The 24386-nt window shown below is 32.9% G+C and overlaps 3 protein-coding genes and 1 long non-coding RNA gene across 4 annotated transcripts; 1 reads left to right on the top strand and 3 right to left on the bottom strand.

The window, feature by feature from the left end:
- Positions 1–290: 290 nt before the first annotated feature.
- On the bottom strand, positions 291–1250 carry LOC112701031 (uncharacterized). The gene has a single exon (XM_025751834.2). The coding sequence runs from the start codon at positions 1248–1250 to the stop codon at positions 291–293; it is 960 nt and encodes a 319-aa protein (XP_025607619.2).
- Positions 1251–10711: 9461 nt separating this feature from the next.
- Positions 10712–11599, top strand: LOC140174262 (uncharacterized). The gene is made up of 3 exons (XM_072198653.1): positions 10712–10820; positions 10940–11178; positions 11264–11599. Exons 1-3 carry the CDS (start codon positions 10712–10714, stop codon positions 11597–11599), a joined length of 684 nt encoding a protein of 227 aa, XP_072054754.1.
- A 1452-nt stretch (positions 11600–13051) lies between these two features.
- LOC140174545 (uncharacterized) lies at positions 13052–13650 on the bottom strand. Its single transcript, XR_011864259.1, has 2 exons — positions 13515–13650; positions 13052–13406 (listed from the first exon to the last, which is right to left on the bottom strand). It is a non-coding gene; the product is annotated as an uncharacterized lncRNA (long non-coding RNA).
- A 1002-nt stretch (positions 13651–14652) lies between these two features.
- Positions 14653–17669, bottom strand: LOC112702173 (uncharacterized). Its single transcript, XM_025753100.3, has 3 exons — positions 17273–17669; positions 15665–15992; positions 14653–15052 (listed from the first exon to the last, which is right to left on the bottom strand). The coding sequence occupies exons 1-3, from the start codon at positions 17418–17420 to the stop codon at positions 14839–14841; spliced, it is 690 nt and encodes a 229-aa protein (XP_025608885.1). The 5' UTR covers positions 17421–17669; the 3' UTR covers positions 14653–14838.
- Positions 17670–24386: the final 6717 nt, after the last annotated feature.

The raw sequence follows: 24386 nt of genomic DNA, 5'->3' as shown, positions 1-24386 counted from the left end.
TTGAGTCTGCCCTCGTATTTATAAGGATCCGTTTGACAAGACCGGTTCCGACCCTGGCCGTGATGACCATGGGGGGATTTCCAGGACCTCGTCGAACCATTGGTGTTCCGGGCCGAAAGAGATGGATAGAAGCCTTTGGAGCTTCACGCAGATGAGGAGGAGACTGCCAGGACTTTGGCGTCTTTCTTGTGTGCCGATCTCGACCTTGGAGCCGTGTTTCTCGCGGTTACTACATTTACTACGGTAAGGCCGTAGTCGTCGTCCCCTGGCTCTTGTCGTCGCTTCACTGTTCAGGTCTTGTCTTCCCCATTATGATCGCGATTTCGTCTCCTCGGCTCCCTGATAAGGTGGGAGAATTCGGCTAGTTTTCCGTCCCTGATTGCTTGTTCTAGTGCGTCCTTCAGGTCAAAACAATCATGTGCCTTGTGTCCATAGCCCTTATGGTAATCACAGTAGAGACTCTTGTTCCCCCCGGTTCGGTCCTTCAAAGGACGGGGCTTTGACAAGATTCCCTTGTCAGCTATCTGCTGGTAAACTTCTATGATGGGGAGGGTGAGGGGAGTGTAATTGGTGAATTTTCTGACACGAGGAAACGGTCTGGGTGCCTTGCTCGGACCGCCGTCTCTGGCGTGCTCCTTCTGCCTTTCTCCATTACCATGCTGCCTAAGTTGATTGTAAGAGGGCTGTCGCTTGTTGGTAGCCACAACTTGACTGACTTCCTCATCCTTAACGTATTCCCAGGCTACAGTTTGGATCTCTTGTATCGTCCAGACCGGCTTTGTGGTGAGGTGCTTTCTGAAGTCCTTGTTAAGGAACCCGTTCGTAAGACAGAGACTAGCCACCGAATCGGTTAACCCCTCGATCTCCAAGCACTCGTCGTTGAAACGGTCTAGATACTTTCTGGTCGGCTCGCCGGTTTTCTGGGTGATGCCGAGCAGATTGATCAGGTGTTTTGCCTTCGCGATTTTGGTGGTGAATTGTGCTAGGAAGGCACGACTAATATCCGAGAAGCCAGCCACAGAGCCCTGCGGGAGGCTATTGAACCACCGTATCGCAAGCCCTGCCAGGGTGACTGGGAAGGCACGGCACCTTACTTCGTCTCCCACTCTCTCCAGGTTCATTCTGGCCTCAAAGGCCGTGAGGTGCTCCTGCGGGTCTTGGGTTCCGTCATACCTCATGTCCGTTAGTTTGTCAAAGTGTTTTGGCAACCGGACCTCGAGGATGGAACGATGGAATAGGGTGGCGCCCATAATCATGGGTCGCCGTGTTCCCCTAGATCTTTCTTCGCCGCTTTCGCGATCTCGCCTCGTGGTGCGTGCCCTCTTGCCTCTGGCATAGATGATTGTGTCATTTTGTCTCTTCGGGTGTTTCCGATCTTCCCGGCTACGTTTCGATTCTGATCTCGAGACGGAAGCACGCTGGGAGCGACTGCTTCGGTGGGAGGTCTTTCCCGACTTTCGGGAGACTGAAAATAGTCGGGGTCGGAAGTTTGCTGATGATGCTCCTGATCCGCTAATTAGCGCTCCAGGTTCTGCACCCTGTGGTGTAGTTCCTGCATTACCCTAGCGCTGTCGCTACCAGTTCCCCCGAAGGGGCGTCTTTCTTGGGCTCTCAACTGTGGCTCAGTACGTCGCGGAGGGGACCTCAGCTGCTCACGGGGAGAGGCGACGGAGGATGCCCCCTCGAGGCTCGCCGTGCGGCCATGGTCCCCTGGACCTTGCACGATCTCCATTTAGGTGGTCCCCACAGACGACGCCAATGTTTGGTATCTTGAGTATCGGACGGTTTGGAGGGATCCTCGGATGGATAGGTGGGGTGTAGCCTGGAACCGGGTCGCGAGGGTGGAGTTGGAGTAGCCGACTTCCCGAGCTCTTAACGTGGAGGGGGTGTCACCTGCAAAAACACTCCGACGCCCAAGTCAGTTGAGTGTGCAAGAGAGAAAGGGATAAAGTGGTATATGACGTACCTTGAGGAAGGGGTAGGACCCTCCCCATATATACTGTGTCAGAAGTGGGTCCCACCAGGGCAGAACCCACCTTCCTCGAAGCTTCCTTATACAGCTGTAGCGAAGAGCTGTCCAGGACGCGTGTCCGGGTCATCATTTGGGTGACTCACACCCGACCGTTCGGGTCGGGTGATTCGTGGATTGGGTCAGCCCAGGCTACATTTGGGCCAGGCCATAACAGGTGTGATTTTTAATGTGTATGGCTCATTAATTTAGTTAAGCATGTTGATTAGTGATTGCCATTTTTTTAATATTCTGATTAATCCCACCAGAATTATGTCATTCGAGTCCCTAATTAATTAAAATGCCACAAGAGCCAGAATCCTAAAGGATTGAACTATCCGCATTTATTTTGTACCAGCCTTCTTTCAGTGGAGTCCATCCAATCAGAATTAAGTGCGACACTTGTAAAGTCATTGAGCTTTTTTTTTAAAACGCAACTTATCTAAATACTTAGTATCTCTTGTATTAACATTCTTTTTTTATTTTGTCTTAGGTTTGAACCTATATTAATAAATTTTTTTATTTTTTTTACATTAAAAATATTGATCCTTTAGCATTCTTATTCTCAATTTAATTTTTCTATTAAATTAAAAATTGAAAATTTTATTTAACTAATATATATATTTTTATTTTGGTATTTATAATGTATGATGATAACTAAATCCCTTCGTAATTTTTAGAGTGATGACTAAGAAATTCTCTTCATATCTATTTCGTCTAATTAAATCAAGAATGAATAAGATATAATGTCAGTTTGGATTGAATTTTGAAAAAAATATTTAATTTTTTCATCTTATTAAAAAATCTTTTTTTCTAATAAACAAAAATTATTTTATATTTGGATAAACTTTTTAAAAAGAATTTTCAAGTATTAAAACCGTCATTTGCTTCTATTTTTTTAAAAGTATTGTTAACTTTAAAAAAAAGTAAATAATTTATTTTTTTAATAAAAGTACTTTTTTTAAATATGTATTCAAATAAATTTTAAATTGAATAAAAGTATTTTATTTTTTTTAAAAAATACTTTATTTTTTAATTCAAAAAGACCAATTCAAACTAACACGTAATAAATCCTTAATAAAAAAAATATCCTTTTTGTTTACATTTAGATATTGTTTAAACATACAACAACAACAATAACAACAACAACAACAAAGCCTTGTCCCACTAAGTGGGGTCGGCTACATGAACCAAACGACGTCATTGTGCTCTGTCATGTATCATGTCTACAGAGAGACCGTTTACATGTAGATCTTATTTGACCACCTCATGGATGGTCTTCTTAGGTCTTCCTGTGCCTTTCGCCCTTTGTCCATCTTCCATCTCATCCACCTTCCTGACTGAATGTTCTATCAGTCTTCTTCTCACATGTCCAAACCACCTGAGACGCGATTCAACCATCTTTTTCACAATGGGTGCTACTCCAACTCTCTCCCTTATATCTTCATTCCTTATTTTATCCAATCGCGTATGACCACTCATCCATCTCAACATCTTCATCTCTGCCACACTCAGCTTATGTTCATGCTCCCCTTTAGCCGCCCAACACTTCGTACCATACAGCATAGCCGGTCTTATAGCTGTGCGATAGAATTTACCTTTAAGTTTTAGAGGCACTTTTTTGTCGCATATAAAACTATATGCACTCCGAAATTTTGACCAACCTGCTTGGATCCTATGATTTACATCCTATTCAATCTCTCCATTATCCTGTATGATGCACCCAAGATACTTAAAACTTTTAACTTTTCGTAGGATGTTTTCTCCAATCTTCACTTCTATATTGGGGTTTTCCCTTCTCAGACTGAACTTACATTCCATATATTCCGTCTTACTACGGCTTATGCACAGACCATACACTTCTAAAGCTTCTCTCCATAACTCCAACTTCTTATTTAGGTCTTCTCTTGACTCTCCCATAAGGATGATATCATCGGCAAAAAGCATGCACCATGGCACAGGCTCTTGGATGTGCTCTGTGAGTACTTTCAAGACTAATGTAAAAAGGTATGGACTTAAGGATGATCCCTGGTGCAATCCTATACCAATAGGAAATTCCTCTGTCACACCACCTTGAGTCTTCACACTAGTTGTGGCCCCATCATATATGTCTTTAATTGCCCGAATATATGCGATCCTTACTCTCCTCTTTTCTAAAACCTTCCATAAGACCTCCCTTGGTACCCTATCATACGCTTTTTCCAAATCAATAAACACCATATGTAGATCTCTTTTATTACTACGATACATTTCCATCATCATTCTTAATAGGTATATCACTTCAATGGTAGATCTGCCTGGCATAAATCCAAATTTGGTTATCTGTTACTTGTGTCTCTTTTCTCAACCTCCGTTCTATCACCCTTTCCCATAACTTCATAGTATGACTCATAAGCTTAATCCCTCTATAGTTTCCGTAACTTTGTATATCCCCTTTATTCTTGTAGATAGGTACCAAGGTGCTCTTTCTCCACTCATCAGGCATTTTCTTTGACCTTAAAATCCCATTAAAAAGCTTGGTTAACCAGTTGATGCCTTTTTCTCCAAGACCCTTCCAAACCTCAATTGGGATATTATCATGACCTACTGCCCTGCCATTTTTCATCTGCTTTAGAGCCTCTTTTATCTCGAAGTCTCGAATCCTTCGATAGTAGTCGAAGTTTTGATCTTCTTCCCTTGTGCATAATCGACCAAGGCTCGGAAGAGTCTTCTGTCCCTCATTAAATAACTCGTAGAAGTAGCTCTTCCACCTTTCATTAATCTTCTCCTCTTGAGCCAACACCTCTCCATCCTTATCCTTTATGCACTTAACCTGATCCAAATCTCTCGTTCTTCTTTTCCGGCTCTTTGCGATTCTATATATACATTTTTCTCCTTCTTTCGTGCCCAAAGACTGGTAGAGACCCTCATATGCTCTTGTTCTTGCTTCACTTACATCCACTTTTGTCTCTTTCTTAGCCGCCTTATATTTTTCCCAGTTATCTGCATTGCGGCATAAAGACCACTCTTTAAAGCATTCCCTTTTTATCTTTATCTTTTCTTGTATACTCGCATTCTACCACTAGGACTCCTTGTCTCTTGGTCCTATTCCTTTAGATTCATCAAAACTTTCTTTTGCTGTTCTTCTAATAACTTCTGCCATCTCCCTCCACATCTCTTCCGCGCTTCCATTCCCATCCCATTTTGCCTCTTCTCCTACCCGTCTTAGGAAGCTTCTTTGTTCTTCACCTTTCATCCGCCATCACCTCGTCCTTGGGTTCTTCGTATGATGTCTTTTCTTCAACTTTTGCTCAACGCGAAAATCCATGACGAGCACCCTATGTTGTGTTATCAAACTCTCTCCCGGGATAATTTTACAGTTAACGCAAAATTTCCGATCGACTCTCCTCAACAAGAAGAAGTCGATTTGAGAGCTTGTCATGCCACTCTTATAGGTTATAAGATGTTCGTCTCTCTTTTTAAAACATGTATTTGCGATGAGAAGATCAAAGGTTAAGAAAAAGTCCAAAATAGTTTTACCATCGGCATTGATCACCCCGAAACCATGGCCTCCGTGAATACTCCCATATCCAGTCACTTCTCTCCCAACATGGCCATTTAAATCTCCTCCTAAGAAAATCTTATCTCCCAAAGGTATGCCTTGAACCAAACTCTCTAGATCCTCCCAAAACCTTATCTTGTGTTGTTCGTCCGAACCCACTTGCGGTGTATAGGCGCTAATCACATGGAAAGCACCTCCCTCCACCACAAGTTTGATAGAAATGATCCGATCTCCCAACCTCTTGACATCCACTACGTCCTTCTTCCACTGCTTATCCACAATTATTCCAACCCCCTTTCTATTCTTCACCTTTCCTGTATACCAAAGTTTGAAACCAGAAGTATCCAACTCTCTAACCTTTGCACCAACCCATTTCGTTTCTTGTAGGCACATAATATTAATCTTTCTCCTTGTCATGGTGTCCACCACCTCCATGGACTTTCCTGTTAGAGTGCCTATGTTCCATGTCCCAAATCTCAACCTTCTGTCGCTTCAACCTTTATCTTTTACTTTGTGAACTAGCTTATTTACCCTCGTCCGTTCACGAAAACGCGAGAATCCTTGTTCATTTAACACTACATCCGGACACCGATGCAGCGGCTCTTGCTTTGACAGCGTACTCGAGCCATACGGCCATTAAGCATTTATATCAAAACATTTCGTAAAGAATATTTATATCAAAATATTTTGAAATCAATTATTAATTAATTAAGTAGAACAGGCCATTAAACATCTAGGTTGACACTACTTTTATTTTTAAAAAAAATATTTTAAATTCAATTAATTAATAACTTTTTTTTATTTGCATATTATTAAAATAATAATATTTTTTAATTCAATTCACTTGTTATAAATAATAATAGTAGAAAATAAGTGATTTTAACTTTTTTTTTATTAATTATAAACACATATATATACATCTTTTAATATAAAATTATATTAAATTTTTTTATTTTAAAAAGTATAATTTACTATTCTAATAAATTAAAATACATAATTTTCTATTCCAATAATAAATATACACTAAAAATACTTAAAAAATATTTTATCTATATTTAATTATAAAAACATTATTAATATAATATGTTTATATATATCTAAATTTGTTTTCTAATTCTATTATTCTTAATATTTTTTTCTCTATTCACACTTTTCAACTTTTTTCTTAAACCTTCTTTATTTCATATTCTACTTCTTTTTCCTTCTTCAAATATATATTAACCAAGGTAATTAACTACCACACTCTTACGTCAGTGAAGAAATTCAGCTTGTAACCTTTTTTTATGTTTTAGCCATTTGACCTTTACTAAGTACTGGACACAATTAAATATGAAAATATCACAACTAAAACTTTAACCACAATATTAAAATATGAAATCCAACTTTATCCGTATATGAATATCACACATCAGATTAAGTTTTTAGTCTAAAACGGTGTATTAAAGTGCAATTATATTTGTATACACTAAATTAGTCATAAAATCAATTTATTATATAAAGATTTAATTTGATAAAATTTGTTAAAACATACTCAATAATCAAATAATTCATTAGGTGAAAATAATTCATTAGATGGATAATTTGGAAAAAAGTAAATGTGATTCTTAATATATTTTAAAATTATTTTTACAAAATTACATAGAAATAAATTTAATATATATAAATAAGATCAAAATTTAAATAAAAATATCTCATTTTTTATGTAGAATTTGTTTTTAAAGACTAAAATTAAAAGATTGAAATTTAGTATTATATTTAATAGTAAGAGTTTGAAATTAAAATTTTAGTACCAATATATAAAATTTCAATTACTTTAATATTTTTAGAAAATAAAAATACAGAAAATTAAAACTTTTTAAAAAATTTAAAATTTTAATGACATTTTTCTAAAAAAATATTCTTATTTATTTTTTTAAATTCTAAATTTATTTTTTAATTTTTATATTTATTTTAAATTAAATATAATATTCGATCTCTTAATTTTAATTCCTCTTTTAAAAGCCGTCTTAATATTTGGTATTAAGAACATGTGAAGAACTTTTTTCTAATTTATTTTTTCCGTATTTTTTTTTTACCTTACTTCCCTCTCCTTCTTCTCCTGTTACACTTTGAATAATCTATTTAATTGTGGTTTTTAATGTGTACGGTTCATTAATTTGGTTGGCCATGTTGTTGACTAGTAATCATCACTTCTTCAATGTTCATCGTGAATCTCACCAGAATTATGTCATTCTGATTAAACCGCCACAAGAGCCAAAATCCCTATCTTAAAGAACTGAACCATCCACGTTTATTTTGCACCAACGTTTAGGGCCGTCAAAATGGGCTAAACCCATCGGACCAACCCGTTTACCCATTTAAATGGGCGGGCTTTGGCTCTAAAATTAAGCCCGTTTAAATTTCGGGCTAAACGGGCTGAGTTCGATTAGCCCGAAAAAAAAAAACGGGTTAAACGGACTAGCCCGCGAGCTAAACGGGTGGCTTGTTTTTTTAACATTTTTTTCAAAAAAGTAGCACTTTTAGCCAATATTTCTCCCGATCTAACCCGAAAATCCAACCCATCAACTAAAAAATATTTTTTTAAAAAGATTTTTTACTTAAAAATGGTATTTTTTGTCAAAATATTTTTCAAAAAATAAAATTAAATGATAAACAGATTGGCCCGTTTAACCCATCAGGCTGACCATAAACGGTATAGGCCAGTCTATTTAACCCACAAGTTTAACGGGGCGGACCTAAATGGGCCGGGCTAGCCGATTTGACAACCCTACCAACGTTCTTTCAGCAGAATCCACCTAACCAGAATTGAATGCGACACTTGTAAAGTTATTAAGCTCTTTTTCTTAAAATGCAGCTTATCTAAATACTTAGTATCTCTTGTATTAACACTTTTTTTTCTTAGGTTTGAACCTATATTAATGAATTTTTTTATACATTAAAAATATTGATCCTTTAGCATTCTTATTCTCAATCTAATTTTTCTATTAAATTAAAAATAAAAAATTTTATTTAACTAATATATATTATTTATTTTGGTATTTATAGTGCACAATGATAACTAAATCCCTTTGTAATTTTTTGAGTGATGACTAAGAAATTCTCTTCATACCTATTTTATCTAAATAAATCAAGAATGAACAAGATATAGGGTTAGTTTGGATTGACTTTTGAAAAAAATATTTAATTTTTTTATCTTTTTAAAAAAGATATTTTTTTAACAGACAAAAATTATTTTACATTTGAATAAACTTTTTAAAATAAATTTTTTAAGTATTAAAAACGTCTTTTTTTTTAAAGCAAGGTATTGTTAGCTTTAAAAAAAATATTTTTTTAATAAAAATGCTTTTTTAGGGTTAAGTACTATTTTGGTCCTTAACGTAGAGGCTAAAAATTTGTTTCGTTCCCAAGTTTTTTTTGCAAACAAAATCGTCCCCAAAGTTCATGGTTATTTTAAAATGGTCCTCTCGCACCAAAAATAAATTTTAATGACAAGTTTGCCTCTTGCGGTTTGTGTCCCTTGATTTCATTCCCGCAAATTCGATTGCTGCTCCTCAAGTAACTCTTAATGTTCCTTAAAACATTTGAAAGCTGAAATGTTGGTGTGAAACCCTCAAATACGTTGGTGCAAAGAGAGTCTACAGAAGGGGTTGTCGTGATTTGGCTAGTTTAGGGTTCACAATCGGTGGGGTGTGACATTAGTCACTGATCTTCATCGCTGCTCCAACTGATTGTCCAAGTACGGTTACTTTCCATCCCTCCAGCAATCATGTCAACTTTTTACAGCATCTTGGGGGTTTGCACTTGAGCACAATGTTGCTCTGTTTGAGCATTTTGGGGTTTAATCCAGGCTTCCGAGTCTGTTGCTATAGCTAGGGTTTGTATATATTTGTTTCTTTGTTTCATTCTCTGTTTTAGTAATGTATTCTGTTGAATAACAGGGTTGACTGAGCAGAAGATGGTGTACATAAACATGAGGGTTCATTATGGCAGTGCATTCGGATATGAAGACGGGGTATTTAAGTACTTGAAGGGTCAAAGTACAATTATCGAAGACATTGACAGCGATCATTGGTTTGTGTTTGAGGCCTATGAAGAGTTAAGGCAGTTAGGGTATTTGCAAGCCAACATTGAAGCCTTGTGGTGTAAAGATCCAAGCTTGGATGACTCAAAGACTAACTTGAAGATGCTAAAGGGTGATGCAGACGCAATCAAAATGTGCAACATTGCTGAGTTAAGAGGCTTGGTAGAGTTGTTTGTGGTCCATGATGTTGGTGATGCAAAGCCGTTTCTGGAAGTGGGTTACATTGACGTTGGGAGAGTAGCTGAAAATGGGACAGATGCTGGGATTGAGTTGGTTGTTTTCGAAGGGCACGGGACTGAGGTAGCTGAGGGAAGTGGGGAACCTAATAAGGGAACCGAGGGTGGAGGAGAGTTTCGAGTGGATGGAAATGGAACCAGTGATGAAGACAGTGAAGACCCCAAGTATTTGCTATCCGATGGGGGGGACAATACATGTGACATTCACATCACTGATAGTGAGGAGGAGTATGAGTACGATAGTGGATTTGATGAGGATAATTTTGTGCCTAAGGAAGATACTGCTGTCAAGGGAAAGGGGGTTGGGATAAGTCAGTTTAGTGATAAGGATAGGGTAGATAGTGACGAGTTGGAGGTAGACCATATGATTGGTGGAGATGATGGAGAGGATGATGATGTCGAGGATGATGCTGATGATACATCGGATCGTAGGGGTCAAAAGTTTCCCGTTCATAAACCTTTGAAGGACATAAGCAGCTATAGATGGGAGGTAGAAACACTTTATGCATCTAGACAAGAATTTAAGGACATTGTGTTGGCTTTATGCAGTTCATACAGCTAGGAGCATTAAGTTTAAGAAGTGTGACTTGGTGAGAGTTAGAGTTGTTTGTCAGAAGGATTACCCTTTCTGGCTCTATGCACACAGGGTTGGGGATGAATCCACGTGGCAGTTAAGAAGCATGAACCTGCAACACACCTGCATGCAAACACACAGGGTTGTAATTCTGCACATTAAGTGGCTTGAAGCTCAATTTAAGAAGAATGTAGAGTCAAATCCTAAAATAAAAATAAAAGAGTTGGTGGCAAAAGCACACAAGAAATAGAATGTAACTGTGACCAAGTCCATGGCAGCCAAAACAAAGCAAAAGGCACAAAGTCAGATTCAGGGTGCATTTAGGGAGCAGTATAAAAGGATTAATCATTACTATGCTGAGCTTCTAAGGGCAAATCCAGGTTCATCGGTCATCCTGAAAGTGATCCGGAGCCCAGATTTTGCCTAGGAGGTCCAGAACCCAGAGTTGATGAATTATTATATATTCTAAAGACTGTATATCTGCTTCAATGCATGCAAGAAGAGCTTCCAACATTGCAGACCCTTTATCAGCTTGGATGGGTGCTTCTTGAAGACTACTCAGGGTGGCTAGTTATTGACTGCAATAGGAAGAGACCCAATGACCAGATCCTTTCGATTGCTTATGTGGTGGTTGAAGTTGAGACAAAGGACTCCTGGGTTTGGTTTTTGAGACATCTATCTGACGATTTGGGTGCTAAGAAAATTAGAAGGTGCACATTCATGTCGGATGAGCAGAAGGTGAACATTAATTTGATCATCATTTTGGGCATTATGAATTATTGTGAACACTATACTAACTTGCAAACTCACCTTTCTACTGCAGAGCTTGTTACTAGCTTTTGAAGAAGTTATTCCAGGGGTTGACAACCGATGCTGCATGAGGCATCTGTATAACAATTTCAGGAAGAAATTCCCTAGATTGGAGCTGAAGAATCAAATGTGGAGATGTGCAAAGTCAACGCACTGGAAAGATTGGGAGAAGGAGATGAAGTCACTGAGGCTCAAGAATGAGGGTGCATATCGGCACTTGAACAGCATTCCACCTAGGTTCTGGTCTCATTCTCGCTTTTCATTTTATTCAAAATGTGACTCCCTTGTTAACAACATGAGTGAGAGTTTTAATGCTCTCATAGTTGAGGCTAGAAAAAACCAATTGTGACTATGTTAGAGGACATTAGGTCTATGTAATGACAAGATGGGCTGCCAATAGAGATAGGATTCAAATGTACCAGGGTAACATCATGCCAATAATTAGGAAAAAAGTAGAGAAAAGGGCTAAGTATGCTTGGAACTGGAGGCTATATTGGTCAGCTGCTAGTAAGTATGAGGTGATGTGTGGGTTAGACAAGTTTGTTGTCAATCTATCTGCTGGTGAGTGTTCGTGCAGGAGGTGGCAGATGAGCGGGCTACCTGTCCTCATGCCATCAGCTACATCAACTTCAAGGGGTTGGACTTGGAGTCGTTTGTGGATGACCATTACAAAAAGGATACTTACTTGAGGTGCTACCAGGAAGTCATACATCCTCTGAATGGGCCATATCTGTGGGAGAGAAGTCAGTATGATGATGTCATGCCACCACCATATAGGAAGCCAAGTCACCGGCCAGTGAAGAAGAGGAAGTGAGGACCTGAAAATGAGGATAACAAAAGCCAAACCCACCTCTCCCATAGGGGTCAAATACAAAGATACTCTAATTGTGGTGGTGTAGGCACAAGAAATCAGGTTGCAAAAAGGGTAAGAAGAAGGTATGTGGCTTACTGTTTTAGGGTTCAGTTTGGTAGTATACATTGTTATATATTAAATTGTGACATGAATGTTTCCAATTTTTAATTTTTTTCACAGGTCCAACCTGCATGCCAATAAGTTGGCAAGGGTCCTAAGAGAGGTATGAAAGTTTCAAACTCACAACCCCCTGGCCAAACAGTTCAAAGAGGGAAACTTAGCATGACTTCATGCTCTCAGCCCAACCCTGCAACAACTCAGCCCAACCCTACAACAACACAGCCCAAGAAACCAGCAACCAGGCTTAAGAAGTCAACAGCTAAGCCCACTAATCATTCAACTCAACCCAAGACCCAAGCCAAAAAATCACGGCCTGCACCAGCTCAGTCCAACCCTAAAGCTCCTTCAACTCAGCCATTGCCTAAGAAGAGCAGTGCAACAAAATCCTCCACTAGCAAGAAGGACTCATATAGTCAACCAACTGAGAGAAAGAGGCGTTTTTTGTTATCTAGACTGGTGCACCTCATATCCCACTGCAAAAACTGAAGGTAATGGCAAAATTGCCTCCTAGTGCATGGGACAACCTTTAGATGTCATTAGTTATAATTTGACTATTATGGCTGTTTCACTAGGCCTCAAACAATGTTATTTTGTTAATTTGTTCTATGTGGCTAAGTGGTTTCAACTTTGTTTATGAACACTGTTGGTCTGTGTTTTTTTTTTTAAGTGACATCTTTAATTCTTTAATTGGCCTTTTTGGCTTATGGATTGTGTTATGCATGACTTGAATTGTCAGTGTTTAAGTTTCATTGGTCTGTATTTTATGTCATTACCAGCTGCACATATATCTACTTTAGAGTATTGCAACACAGATCCTTTGCTTTATACTTGGAAACCAACACAACACTGTCATTCATACATTCAAACATGTTCACAAAAGATACAACACAAAAGATCATTGTAACATGAAATATTTTCCTATCAAATATCCAAAAGAACATAATAAAATCCTAAAATTCATGTTCTAATCATCTACAATTTAATTGCATTCCATATGCTTGCCTTGTGTGGATTATGCAGCAACAAATACAAAAACCCAATCCACCCGACAACCCCCTAACGTAGCTACAATCCTCAACTTCCATTCGACATGCTTCAACCTTGTCTTCAAGGTTGTAATTTTCTTCCTGCTTCTTGCAATTTCAGAATCCTGTTGCGCTCCTCCAGCTTCCGGGTCTGCCCACTGAAAAAAATTACAGGTATCCTGGACCTATCACAACCCAGAATTCCTAAGATGAAAGAAACTCATATGAAGAAACTTAATCTCACAAAATAAAGGCCAACAAAATACCTCATAGTAGATACAACCCTAAAATCGTCGGCCTGGATTGTCCTTCTTCGTTCAAGTTCGCAGAATTAGCCTCTCCCCATGCCCACATACCAACTCCTTTGCAGGTGATCGAATTCGACACGATCTGGAATTCTGGGAAGCCATCGACGCAGCGTTTCCGACCCCTTCCTCTGCTTCGTTGAACCCTAGCGCAGCTTCCTTCCTTTGAGTCTTGCCAAGAAGACGATCCTCTACTCCTTCTTCCACAATGTTCACTATTATTATTATTATTATTATTATTATTATTATTATTATTATTATTATTATCCGATTAACAATAACGGATAGTAACGAACTCACGATCCTCTACTCCTTCCACAACATTCACTATTATTATTATTATTATTATTATTATTATTATTATTATTATTCGACTAACAAACAGTAATGGATAGTAGCGAATTCAGGGGTATAATTATCCGGTGGACAATTTTAAAATAAACATGAATTTTGGAAATAATTTTATTTGTAAAAAAAAATTGGAGACGAAACAAATTTTTAACCTCTACGTTAGAGACCAAAATTGTACTTAACCTTTTAAATTCAAAATGATCAATCTCCAAGACAGACATGCGCAAACTGACAAATTGCTAATTTCTATAATATATTAAGGATATTATTTCAAACATCAAAAGTTTCCTCTAACACGCATTTGATATTTTATATAGTTCTAGTAGCTCTCATCAAACAGGTCAACTTCTATGAAAATATAATAATTAATTTATAATCCCTCTTGATAAGAAAGGCATAATCTCTATCCAAACGCCAAAGTGATAAGCACGTACATGCAAGATTATTTTAAGTTATTTTAAAAGGAAAACCATTAAGATTAGAACAAGAACATATTGAGGCTTACTTAATAAACATAGAAGTATTATTTAGTTTTGACTAAATGACATTTGCATTACACAAGTAATCATGGATAATGACAATGTTTATCTTGTTCACATTTTAAAATTAAATAAATAAAAGAAAGAAAACTTTTTTTTCGGAGGTTCAAAATATTATGCACATACTTAAAGATTTTAAAATAGACAAAAAGGATTTCAGAAGAGAGAATCGACAAAAACATTGTAAGAAGAACAATTACATCAATATCTAAACTAAAGTAGTGATTTTAATCTTCATTAACTTCATATTGTAAATTCAGTGTACACACTCACCTCAACTACACCACAATGATCAATGCTATTAATACCAACAACATTTTCTTTTATACAAAAAAGCTCACACATGAATTCACATCTCACATTTGATATATGTATGTGTATATAATATATATATCTCACAATGAAATCATCTTCCTGTGAATATGAGTGTGTTCTCCAGCCATACCTACTTCTCCATGGTCATGATGATGAAAAAAGAGCGTCAAGATGCCAACTAAGCACAACACTGAACCGACAAGAAGTTTGTCATAGCGCTCGACCCAGTGAAACTTCAGCTGACTAGCCCCGTAGAATGACAACGCTACTAGCGATGTCATCACAGATATTGTGCTGTAACATGCACCATGTCTCAAGCTTAGTGATGGTAACAAGTTTCCAAACTACTAAATCTTTACATAAAGAAGCAGGCTAGAAACTAAAAAATTCAGGGCTTCAAAGAATATACATCTTCAGTACACAATAACATGCAAAGCTCCAAATGCAAAACAATAATCAGGATTCTTAAATTCAAGGGAAAATCATATTTGACTTTCCTTGAGGTTTGGTGTATACTTTACAAAATACAAGGGTAGCGGGTTTATTAAAAATACAGACTGAGTCAGGTTGAATTTCACCAAATTTTAAAGGAGTGTAATTTTCCCTAAATTTCATTATTCTATCAAACAACTTGAAAACCCCGAGCCTCCCTAAACAAATGTAGCCTGTTTGAAGGGAAAAGTATAAATGGAACAGGTTGACTTTAATGCAAGTCAATGTGAGGCGGATGACCAACATCAGAATTTCTAATCATGAATCCACGATAACCAGCGGCACAGTTTCACAATAAACATGTGACTTTATACACTTGCAGGAAAAGCCAACAGCAATACACACAGAGAAAAGCAGAGTAGCACATTTGAAAGAAGAAGCACAGAAAAAATTTGTGTTGCAATTGACTGATACCTGAATAGCAGCACTATGATGGCAAGTATCATCATGGAAGACGAGTTTCCAACGGCAAGAAATACCGGAAGCGTAGTAGCACAAGGAGACAATGCAGGAACAAGGATAAGTCCTGCTACGGCCATTTTCTCCATGGGTTGGTTGTGTGAATGACTATGGCCACCCTTTCCACTTAAAAACAAAATAACATAACCACCACCAAGAACTACAAGTAGCATTGATGCAAGCTTATGCACTGTTTCTTCACCAGCAATGGTGTTTGCCATCGTGATTGCTGTTATGCCAAGCAGTGAAGTGGATATTACATGCAAAATTGCTCCAAGCGCAGCTGCATGGAGAAAATGGATTAAGTACAAAATGTAATGCCGAGAATGATGCAGATAATGATGGCATAATAAAACAACTCGATATATTATCTTCTGATGATATCGTATCAACAAACACAACAAACAAGTAAAAAAAAAAATACACCAATCAAACACGATATCACCCCATGTTATTGCTAATTTGATTAGTGGAGGGAAAAAAGTTACATATATAACAATGTTATCATCCATCAACAAAAGCTTCAGTGTACTCTCACATGTTGGACCATTCTCCTTAACCATCTTTGCAAAGCTGAGATTTCAAACTTAAGATTTTAGCATGCAAGGTTGCGCATCAATTAGTTTTGTAGAATACAGTTCATAGAATTGCATACATACACCAAAAAAAGTGCATACTATTTGATTTCATTAGTCTGCGACTGAGAACCCTTTCCTATGAAAAACTATAGATCGAAGATAATTTTGACACGCCAAGCACCAAATCAACTATTAAGCTAAGAGTAAGACTAAGATCCAATAGATTATTATGATGGGAGGTTAATGACTACCAACAAGGTGCAACGATTCATGACACACTCCACGAGCAAACTTTTCTCTTTTCCCTCTTTCTGGGGAATAATTCTAACTCAAATCCTTACACATAATCATATCATTGAATAAAAAAAACAACAGAAAGAAAGAAAGAAAACATTGAGTAGCAGATGGGCAAGTTATGAGCATAAGCATTCAGCTAGCAGCACTTAAAGCATTACAAATTGGGAACCAAAATTTAAAAAAAAAAGGTATATGAAATGTTGAGAACTCATAATCCCATTTTTCGTATTTCAATAATCTATTATACAGAAACCCAATCATGAATCATCACAGAGAAATTTTCTCATTCTTGATACCTCTATCCATTTATAGCATCCACATCAACAGATCAATGCTTCGTAAAACTAGAACAAAGCTACAAAATCCTTAATCCCTAAACCCTAAAATTGAAACATGACCTACGCTCTAAGCACCACAAAACTAATCAAAACCTAGAAAATCCAAAATATTAATAACAATAACAAAGATAAGTAAACAACAACAATAATAACTTCTTCAACTTCACAATGGCAGCATCTGACGCAACCTCATTCACACAAAGTTCAAATGCAAGTAACTAAATAGCTACCAGAAACGGAATCTTTCTCTCATTGGATACAACAGAAAGGTGAAACTAAATTTCATTTCCGAAAACACGGATCTAAGTAAGAAAGAATCAAATCGAAGAAAAAAAAAAGGAGGAACTCACTAACTAGGAGAGTTCGAGAGAGATTCCATTTCTGAACACGACCAACAATGGAGAATGGAAGCCAGTGAGTTGGAATGAACGAATGCAGAATCGAGACCGTTGCTATTCCCCCAATCGTGGATAGATCTTCGGCGCTGAAAGCATCCATTGCCAAAGCAGCTAAAAAAATATGCAAAAAGAAAAAAAAATTAAAAAGGTGAGATTATGGTTAGATTAGATCTGTGAGTGGAAACCCTGCAAATGGAGAATCGAATTAGAAGATTGAAAAGGGAAATTGAATTGCCATAGTTTTGGAGAAAATAGAGTAAGCGGTAACAGCAGTTGCTGAGGGAAAAAAATATTGGCAAAAATGGGAAAAAAAGCAAATAAATAAATATTATTATTTTCTTAAAAAAAACGTTGTAGATTCATTAAATGTAAGTTTAATTACTATGATTATAATTTTATCAAAATTGTAAGAGTATTTTAGAATCAAACATTTAATATTTTAGTCTTTAAAAAAAATTAATACATCAATTTTAAAGTTTTATTTCGGTAGATAAATTAGTCTCAATTTATTTTTCGGCAGAGTAATTACCCAGTTCCAAAGATTTTAAAAACGGAAATTTTAGTCCCTACAAAAACTAATGTACAAATCAATTCCCAACGTTTTTCTTTGCTGAACATAATAGTCTTTCGTCCAAAAATAAAATAAAATAAAATAATAATTATTATTAATTGCACAATAATATTATACTATATTTTTTGTATTTTTAGACATAAATAATAATAAATTTATTCATTAAATTCTTTTATATATATCACTCAATAATAATAATAATAATAATAATAATAATAATAATAATAATAATAATAATAATAAGTTATTAAAAATTATTTTACAAGAAATTCAAAGTTAAAATTATTTGATATTTTTGAATTTAATATAATCAAAATATGTCCGTAAAAAAATATATATGTTTGTATTAAAATATGGCTCATCCTTAAACGCTCTTGCACACTTTGTAAATTCATTAAATTTGAACTCTTTATTTATTATATTTTATTTGAATGGTCTAGATTTAAAAAGGCAACCTGTTAATCAGGTTAATCATTTTTTACAAGTTTTAGATTTTTTTTGTAAATCTCAGATATTGGACTGAAATTCAAAATAAAAAAATAGTATATAAATATTAAAAACAACATGTCTGTACAAAAAAAAAAGTTATTGAACTTTAGAATTAAAATAAATAATACATAAAAAATAAGTTGAAAATTCATATACTAAATCCAAAAAAAAGATATATTAGAATCTTAAAAAAAATAATAATAATAATATATTATGTATATAATATTAAAATTTAAATAAATTTTATTTTGTGTGAAATAAAATTATAATATTAAATATAAACACAATGATAAAAAAATTTGTGTTATATATATATATATATATATATATATATATATATATATATAATTTTATTTTGTGTGAAACAAAATTAAAACATTAAATATAAAGACAATGATAAAAAAATTTTGTATTATATATATATATATATATATATATATATATATATATATATATATATAATTTTATTTTGTGTGAAACAAAATTAAAACATTAAATATGAATAAAATGATAAAAAATTTTGTATTATATAAATTTAATTAAAAAGAACATATATACAACATAAAAAACAAACAAACATATAATAATTTTATTTTGTGCGAAACAAAAATTTATATAAAAAATATTTATATAATTTTTTATTAACAATTTTTTTATTGAAATATATTATTTTATTATATTTATAATATATTATTTTGGATAATTATATTATTTTAGTTAATATATATTATTTAAAAAAATATTTAAAATTTATTATTTTGTATTAAGAATATTATTAAAAATATATTATTAGTTTTTTTTAAAATAATATTTTTTTATTTGGTTCAAACACTATGACAATAAAAAAATTTTACGTAACTGCATCTACTCAATAAATATTATATTCATTTATTTCTATATTGCATGTAAAATAAATAATTAATGTTTAAAAAAAAGTTAATAAAAGAAAAAAGTATTTTTTTTTTTTACCAACTCTTATATGAAAATTATGTCATTTGAACTACAACTCGTTGATAAAAAAATAAATATTCTTAATTATATATTAAATAGAATAGTTATTTATTAGGCTCATTCTTATACAAATAATTTTTTTTTAATTTTATATCTGTAATATTTTATACCAGTTAACTTTAAAATTTAATTATTTTTTGAATAAATTAATAAAAAATACAAATAATTGTTTAAATATAATTGTATTTTAATTTTTTATTTTATTACGTACAATTTGAGGATAATTTGAAATAAAAGATAATGAACTTGTTGTAATTGTCATCTATTTTGTGCTTTGACTATGTCGTCATTTAAGAATCATGGCGTCTTTATGGAGACCGGGGTTCTTCTACAGAATCGATTTTGCGTTTGGAATTAGCCAACCAGCAGCAGCGACAGACATGCGTCTTCCTTTTCTATGGTAGCAATTTTTCGGACTTTAAAGGTCATTTATGGTAGAGGTAGAATGTGGTGGGTTCAATTAAAATCTGTGACTAGTCAGAACAATAATGAAAGCACCTGCCAACAAATAAAACAGTGAAAATGCTTGAAGACATCACATCAATAATAACAGAGTAATAGAAGAATTCAATCAAATTTTTCTGAGTATTTTTGTGGTGTAAAGGTCGTTCGTGTGTCAAATGAGGGAATTAGTAATTTTTGTTAGTGCGGTTTATTTGTTCAATCCATGACAAAAAAAATAATAATAATAAATAAATTTAATTTACCTGATAACTTTTAATAATATATTAATTTTTAAAGAGTGTTGCACTCCCTACTTTACCTGGAGTGCACTAACTTTTGCCTTAAAATATATATATTAAAAGAAAATATTTTAATTTAGATTTATATTAAATACATATTTTTTTTAAAACAAACATATTTTTTAAAATAGTATATCTTTTGATTATATTAAATACAAAAATATCAAATAATTTTAATCTTAAATTTTTTGTAAAATAATCTCTAATATTTTTATTTATTATTATTATTATTATTATTATTATTATTATTATTATTATTATTATTATTATTATTATTACGTAATAATATTGTACCATAATTTTTTGTTCTTTTTAGATAAAAATAATGATAAATTTATTCATTATATATATATATATATATATATATAATAACAATAATAATATATTGTACCATATTTTTTAATTATATTAAATATAAAAATATCAAATAGTTTTAATTTTAAATTTCTTATAGAATTATCTCTAATAATTTTTTATTATTATTATTATTATTATTATTATTATTATTATTGAGTGACTATATATATTTAATAAATAAATTTATCATTATTTTTGTCTAAAAATGTAAAAAAATTATTATTATTATTATTATTATTATTATTATTATTATTATTGAGTGACTATATATATATATATATATATATATATATATATATATATATATATATATATATATATAAAAGAATCTAATAAATAAATTTATCATTATTTTTGTCTAAAAATGTAAAAAAAATATAATACAGTATTAATGTAGAATTAATAATAATAATAATAATAATAATAATAATAATAATTTTATTTTTGGACGGATGACTGTTACGTCTAATAGATATTTTTGATCTGGGTAATTAATATTAGACATTTTTTATATGGGTAATTAATGTAACATTAATGTAGATATTTTTGTGCTGTTGTTGGGCCAACCGTGGAGAGTTCTCGACCACCGGGAGAGTTCGATGAAAAATCAAGTGAGAGAACATAGGATAAAAAGACATCACATCCAACTCAAAACCTTAAGATGTGAAGTTAATGGGTCTCTCATCTTATAATCTCATCACTCTTCCTTGTTTTCTTTTATGTGGGACTAACTTCAACACTCCTCACACTTACAACATTAACAGCTGTTTCTTCTTCTTCATCTTCTTCTTATTTTATTTACTCATAATTTTTTTTGTTTCACTCTTTTAAAAGGAATAAAACTAAAAAAAGAGAAGATAAATCAATCTTATAAAATTACTAGAAAAAAATGATGAAAAGAAAAAAATGCAGTAATAACAACAACAATAAAAAATAGCAATGAGAGAAAATACGAAAAAAAGAAGGAACAAAAACCAAGAGAAAGAATTCGAAAAAAAAAAGTTTTGTTAATTAATGGCTGAGAGTTAAAACATATATTCATACTCTGACTATTAAAATTGACTTTTATTGAACTTAAACTAACTTAATTAAACTTAATTATTAAAAAAATTTAAACGTATTAAAAACTTTTTTTTTTAATTAACATTTCAAGTTTAAATATGAGAATTTTTTTGACAATACTATCTGATCTCTAACTTTTTATGAAACTTCAGCTTAGTAAATTACTAATTTTGGTTAATTGAGTTTTTAATACTATAGAATATAATGTCGTTGATTGAATTTTGACATATTAATTTAGTAAAAAAGTTTTACACGTACTTATAAAAAAAATAATATAATATAATATAATATAAATTATTCAGATACTTCTTTATTTTATAAACGCCATTTAAACAAAAGAAATCTATAAGTATATTTCATAATCATGCAAAAGAATATTTTTTTTAAAAAAATTTTTATTCAAATTTCTGAATATTCTCAGGCATGGAAAGTTTATTATTTTATTATTTGGTTAGACATAATACTATTTATAAGGTTATATATAATATAATTTTAGAGTAACGGAATTCTATAAGTATAATTAGTATTCCGTTTTCATATTTACATAAAATGTGTAACAACATAAAAAATGTCTTATTGATAATATACATATCTAGTTAGTATGAATAAGTTGTTTTCCTTTTAAACTGATATCTTTCATTATAAATCAGAGGTAAGAGTATACCTCCTTTTTCATATAATGAATGAACCAGCTCCTTCTTAATCTCCCCTTAAGATTTTTTTTAGGAAGTATAAGTAGTTAATGAAATATTTGTACAATATGTATAATAGAAGTTTAGGGATGTCTAATTCAATACTAGAAATATAATTATTAGTATTATTTTTTTTCATTAGCTTAAATTTTGGAATGAGTGATATCATGACATGATATCAGAATTTTAGATTCGAAAGGTCAAGAGTTCGATCTTTCGTGAATCCCAAAATCAACTTAAGCTTTTAAAATGAGTAATTTTATGACATAAGATGTTTATTATCCCTAGTACTTAAATAATTATTCTAAATGAGTGGTTTTATAACTTTTTTTTTTCCCTTCTAAGACTGTAATTTTTTTCCCCACATTAATAATGAATTATCCTTTTGGTTCTAATGGCTCATTTTCTCAAAGAACAATGAAGATCTCTACGAAGGTTTCTATTACAAGTTTACAACTCTTTTTTCTATGTCTATCAATCTCATGGGCGAGCCAATATAGAATCTATCAGTATATTTTTAATGGAATAGTTTTAAAGTATCATTTTTTATACTTTTAAAAAATAAATTGATTTAGAATTAAAATTTTTATTAGAATTAATTTATGAAATAAAACCGATATCATATTAGAGATATGGTATTATTTTGATAAAAAATAATAAAATTTTGCCATTTATATAATTATATTGATAAAATAATTTAAAATTGTATAAAATTTTAATTAAACTAATACTAAGTATTGGAGGAATAAATTTTACATTTAATTTCAAATTATTATTTATGACATATGAGCCTATAAATATTATTGTAGAACCCAAAATAAAATGAAATTAGAACTAACATTGGAGATGCTCTCAAACTCAAGGCTAATAATATGCACAAACTGTAAAGTTTTCTTAGTCCAAACTCCAAACAACTTTGTAGGGGTGAACCGGATCGGATATGGCCAAAAGTTCGATCCGACAGGCACTAAAATTATCGGATTAGATCTAATATCTGTAGTTTTTAAACTTGGATCCAATCTACACATATGTGGATTGGGTATCAGATATATATACAAAACACAAAAATATTTTTTAAAATTTATTTTTATTAAAAAAATATCAATAAAATTTATTTTTTCTATTCTTTAAAATATGTTTACTCTTAAAATAATATTAAACATACTTTTTTAAATAATAAATTAAAATAATACAACATATATGATAATTGTTAGTTGAAATAAAGCATAAAAAAATGTTAACTTATTTATTTCTTAATTTTTGTGGATATCTACACAAAATCTGCAATCCGATCCTATTAGTACGTGGGCCGGATCCGACCCGATCCGATAGCCTTGTGGATCAGATCCATATTTGTAATTTTCGAATCGAATTCGAATAAACAACACGAATATGCGGATTGAATCCGATTCATGAACACCCCTACAACTTTGTGCATGGTACGTGACTCATATAAATGAATATATATGTAATTATGTATTCAAGTTGTGTATTATGATATAATACACGAGCTTTATAGATAAATTACAAATGACTATTATAAATACTAATCTTCAAGAATCAATCACTATTAATTTACTATCCCAACTACTAATTACTTAATATTCTCCTATATTACTCCTCAAACTCAAGCTGCTAAAATCTATTAAAAACACCAACAAAATAAGAAAAATAATACAAAAATTACTGGAACAAAGTACAAATAGAACTGCCAGAACAAAAATAAGATAAATTGTCAAAGAAGGATGTAGAGAAAATTGCCTGAAAAAAAAACATAGATGAAACTTTTAGAACGGGACAAACTGCCAAAGTAGAACGCATACAGAGTCAGAAAGAGGCGAATTGCCGGAATGGTGGCTAATTGCCGAAAAGGTGGCAAATAGCTAGAAAAGATGAGAATTGTTGAAAAGGTGGCGAACTACCAAAAAGATGGCAAATTGCTGGATAGGAGGCGAACTGCCAGAAAGCATAATGCAAACATAAATTGCTTGAAAAGTATTTGATTTCTCCATGAGAATTGGTAAATAGGCCACAAACATGTAAACAACAAGTTTCGAGCAAAAATCGTGAAAATATAGATAAAACAAAAAAAAGAAGACACTAAAAAAATTTAGGAAGAATCCTACACAGAGATGCCACAT

The sequence above is a fragment of the Arachis hypogaea genome, chromosome 7 (genome assembly GCF_003086295.3).
Source record: "Arachis hypogaea cultivar Tifrunner chromosome 7, arahy.Tifrunner.gnm2.J5K5, whole genome shotgun sequence".
Taxonomy (NCBI): Eukaryota; Viridiplantae; Streptophyta; class Magnoliopsida; order Fabales; family Fabaceae; genus Arachis; species Arachis hypogaea.
The sequence above is the reverse complement of the archived record's forward strand: the minus strand, read 5'-3'. Positions and strand labels throughout refer to the sequence as shown.